At 37.2% G+C, this 3,228-nt stretch overlaps 1 protein-coding gene across 1 annotated transcript; it reads left to right on the plus strand.

The window, feature by feature from the left end:
- Positions 1–559: 559 nt before the first annotated feature.
- Positions 560–2,431, plus strand: LOC105178635 (UDP-glycosyltransferase 71E1). The gene has a single exon (XM_011102146.3). The coding sequence runs from the start codon at positions 838–840 to the stop codon at positions 2,278–2,280; it is 1,443 nt and encodes a 480-aa protein (XP_011100448.2). The 5' UTR covers positions 560–837; the 3' UTR covers positions 2,281–2,431.
- The last annotated feature ends 797 nt before the right edge of the window (positions 2,432–3,228 follow it).

Genomic DNA, 3,228 nt, shown 5'->3' on the forward strand with positions numbered 1-3,228 from the left:
AAATGTATCATGATATATTAGATAAATTACTCCCTAGAAGAAATATGAATTTCATTTTAGTTAATAATCATAATTAAAAATAAAAGAATACAAAAAATATTAATTAATCACGGCTAGTATTATTTTTGTAAGTAAGGATAAAATATTTATCATAGCTAAAATCTACAATGAATATTATCATCGATGAAATTATTACGATTGTTGATTAATTATTAGGGAAGTGATGTCATGGATTTGCAGTCAAGTTTAACATTTTCTGCAGATGGCCTATAAAGTTTGTCTTTCTTGGAGAAAAGTCCGTTCCGTTTCGAATATGTCAAGGACGCTGTCAAGTATTAACGTCAGATTAACCATGCTGAATTAAAGTTTCTCTTTGAAGATCATGATACGAATTTTGTTCAGAAGAGTAACTTATCATGAAGTCCCTTAAAATTGTTGCTTATGTTATAAATTATACGACTTGAGATCGTAGTAATAATAATCATTAGATTAATATGATTAAAAAATAATTACACTCTCCTCCTTTCAAATTTGGTATAATTACTCATCTCAGATATTCTATACGATAATTTTCATTTTTTCCTAATATAGTTTGACATAATTCAAAACAAAATTTTTCAATGGTCTTGAACGCAATTCTCCCCAAGAAAGACGAATTGTATTGGCCATCTGCAGAAAATGTTGAACTTGACAGCAAATCCATGACATCACTTCTCATTCTTGGCTTCCAATAAACTATGATATTGTTTTCCAACACGTCTCGCCTTTCCCTGTGGACCTGTCCAGGTATTCATTCAACCCCTTAGAGCAAACTCCCGTTTCTCCGGGTGAGCAAAAATGACCAAAGCAGAGATGGTGTTCATTCCTGCTCCCGGAAGAGGACACCTACTAGCAACAGTGGAGATGGCAAAACTGCTAATCGACAGAGACGAACGCCTCTCCATCACCGTGCTGGTTATCAAGCCCTCTAACGACCCCAACAGCAGCCTTCATTCCTATTCCCCGGAATCCAATTCCAGGATTCGTTTCATGGACATTGCAGACGTCACCCTGTCGACATCCACGAACTCTCCCATAACCTTTCAGGGCCAATTCATCGAGAGTCACAAGGATCCTGTGAGAAATTCCGTGACCAAAATAGTCCAAGATTTTGGTCCAGGCTGTAGGCTCACCGGATTTGTGATTGACATGTTTTGCACTGCAATGATTGACGTAGCTAATGAGTTTGGCGTTCCGACCTATGTGTTTTACACGTCAGGGGCCTCAACTCTGGGGCTTTTGTTCCATTTCCAGGGCCTGAGAGATTATCAAAATCAAGACGTGACAGTGTACGAGAATTCAAGCGAGGAGCTGTCCATTCCGTCGTACAAATTACCAGTCCCTGCCAAGTTATTGCCTGCTTTAATTTTTCATAAGATTGGTGGCAGCTCGATGCTTCTCAATTACGCCAAGAGATTCAGAGAAACCAAGGGAATCGTGGTAAACACTTTCCTGGAATTAGAATCCTACGCAATGAAGTCCCTTTCCGAGGATGACAACATCCCACCAGTTTACTCAATCGGACCAATACTTCATTCAGACAATGAAAATAATCGTAACCCAAAGTATGATGAGATCATGAAGTGGCTTGATGAGCAGCATAATTCTTCAGTGGTCTTTCTCTGTTTCGGGAGCAAGGGGTGTTTCGATGATGACAGCCAGGTGAAGGAGATCGCGGTGGCGCTCGAACGGAGTGGCCATCGATTTTTATGGTCCCTGAGGAAGCCCCCTAATGAGGATCACAAATTCAGGATCACTCCAGGCGAGTACAAAAATCCGGAAGAAGTACTACCAGAAGGGTTCCTGGAACGTAATGCGGGGATTGGGAAGGTGATCGGCTGGGCTCCTCAAATGGCTGTTTTGTCCCACCCTGCTGTGGGAGGGTTCGTATCACATTGTGGATGGAACTCGACGCTTGAAAGCATGTGGTGCGGAGTGCCAATGGCAGTGTGGCCATTGTCAGCCGAGCAGCAAATGAATGCTTTCCAGTTGGTGAAGGATTTGGGAGTGGCCGTGGAGATAAAGATGGACTATAAGAGGAACTTGATGGGTGGTAGTAATATGATTGTAAAAGCTGAGGAGATAGAGAACGGAATCAGGCACCTGATGCAGCCCCAAAGTGAGATTCGGGACAACGTTGAAGCGATGAAATTGAAGAGTAGGATGACTTTGGTTGAAAATGGGTCATCCTTCGACTACGTTGGACGTTTCATAGACAATGTAATGGATAATATTCTATGACGACGCGACCTATAAAGTGTGTGGTTGTTTACTTATTCATTTTAGTGGTTTCAGTTGTTAATCTGTAAAGTGTGGTTGTTTACATTGTAGAATAAATATCGTGGATTAAGTACAAAATTTTAAAACTGTCTTGATATTCTAAATTTATGAACTTATATTAGTAGTTCATTACAGTCCCTGAATCAAATTTAAATATGACCAAATCAAAATATATTATTTAATAAATTAGATTTAAATATATGCTTAAATATATTTTTTGTTCTGTAATTTTGGCACTTCAATTAATTTAATTAAAAAAACTACAACAAATATAATCAATTGACAAATAAAGGGTTAAATTTGTTACTTGATCAAAGTAACTTCAAATATCAACAAAAATTCAAGAGAGATTGACAAACGAGAGTATGAAAATATTAGTGGAATAGTGAAAGATCAAGAAAACTAGAGGGAGATTGAGGAAATTAAGAGAATATAAGAAGAATGGAATAAGATAGTGAGATTAAATGAAAAGAGAAGAACATATATATAAGCAAATTTGAAACTGTCTTTGGAATGGTCCTTGAAACAAATTTAATATGTAACTGTCTTAGGACCACATATAGGAACGGTTTTGTATCCATTAAATTATAGCCGTTGTACTATCTTTCAGACGAGTTTAGTAATACAATATTAGTAATATATTGAAACCATTCAAGCTTGTAATAGATTTAGCCATGGTCGTTGTAACACATCCCATTTTATGTAAAAACCATAATTAGGAATAATTCTTGTAATATATGACCAGCTGCGTACTCAAAACATTGCAAATTGCATCTCATTTTGGAATGGATTTACCAATTGTCATTTTTATTACACCAACTCTCTCATATATAGGAACGGTTAACTCAATACCGTTCCAAATTTTAATAACATGTTCCATAAAGAGTTCCAATATTATTTACCGTTAAA

Source organism: Sesamum indicum, linkage group LG12, assembly GCF_026168435.1.
Source record: "Sesamum indicum cultivar Baizhima isolate 11 linkage group LG12, ASM2616843v1, whole genome shotgun sequence".
Lineage (NCBI taxonomy): Eukaryota > Viridiplantae > Streptophyta > Magnoliopsida > Lamiales > Pedaliaceae > Sesamum > Sesamum indicum.

What these genes read in the sequence shown, in the direction of transcription:
- LOC105178635 (XM_011102146.3), top strand. Translation starts at nt 838, where the DNA reads ATGACCAAAGCAGAGATGGTGTTCATTCCTGCTCCCGGAAGAGGACAC.